This window comes from Crocuta crocuta, unplaced genomic scaffold (assembly GCF_008692635.1).
Source record: "Crocuta crocuta isolate KB4526 unplaced genomic scaffold, BGI_CrCroc_1.0 C28099587, whole genome shotgun sequence".
Lineage (NCBI taxonomy): Eukaryota > Metazoa > Chordata > Mammalia > Carnivora > Hyaenidae > Crocuta > Crocuta crocuta.
The window spans coordinates 1-833 of record NW_027548372.1 but is presented as its reverse complement, the minus strand read 5'-3'; the positions used below and the strand labels follow the sequence as shown (position 1 = coordinate 833).

The window sequence follows — 833 nt, the reverse complement described above, 5'->3', positions numbered from 1 at the left end:
CCAGGAGAAGAATATTTAAGATACATGAATGCTGCTGACCCAAAGAAAAGAGAAATAGCAACGATGTGAGAGCTACAGGTACTGAAGGCTTTTGATCTTCCTTGAGCAGATTTGATATGAAGAATGCTAGCGAGGATAAAGACGTAAGAAATCAAGATGGTAAAACTGGGTACTGTGATGTTAATGCCCACGACTATCAGAACTACTACCTCATTGACATAGGTGCTGCTGCAAGAGAGTTGCAGGAGAGGAAGAATGTCACACAGGTAATGGTTGATGACATTAACATGGCAGAAGGTTAGTCTGAGCATGCAGCCTGTGTGGGCAGAGGCTCCAGCGAACCCCATCGTATAGGCAGCAATAGCCAGCAAGGAACAGACCTGATGGGACATGGTTACCTTATACAGCAGTGGATTACAGATGGCCACATAGCGATCATAGGCCATGGAGGTCAACATATAGCATTCTGAGATGACAAAGAAGAGAAAGAAAAACAGCTGTGTCATGCAGCCAACATAGGAGATGATATTCTCCCTTGACACAAAGTTCATCAGCATCTTGGGGGTGAAAACAGAAGAGTAGCAGAGATCAATGAAGGATAGGTTGAAGAGGAAATAGTACATGGGGGTATGGAGGTGAGAATTTAGACCAATAAGAATGACCAAGCCAAGGTTGCCCACCATGGTGACAATGTAGATCATCAGAAACAGGGAAAAGAGGGGTTGCTGGAGCTCTGGACGGTCTGTTAAGCCAGCAAGAAGAAATTCAGTCACTAAGGAGTCATTTCTAACCAGTATTCTCCTCTTCATAAATCTGTGAGAACAGAAGAAAAT

At 43.8% G+C, this 833-nt stretch overlaps 1 protein-coding gene across 1 annotated transcript; it reads right to left on the bottom strand.

Moving 5' to 3' along the window:
- Positions 1-5: 5 nt before the first annotated feature.
- On the bottom strand, positions 6-683 carry LOC144219028 (olfactory receptor 8B3; the record flags this gene model as incomplete). The annotated part of the gene is made up of 1 exon (XM_077749016.1): positions 6-683. A coding segment is annotated over exon 1 (678 nt), but the record flags the coding sequence as incomplete, so codon positions are not given.
- Positions 684-833: the final 150 nt, after the last annotated feature.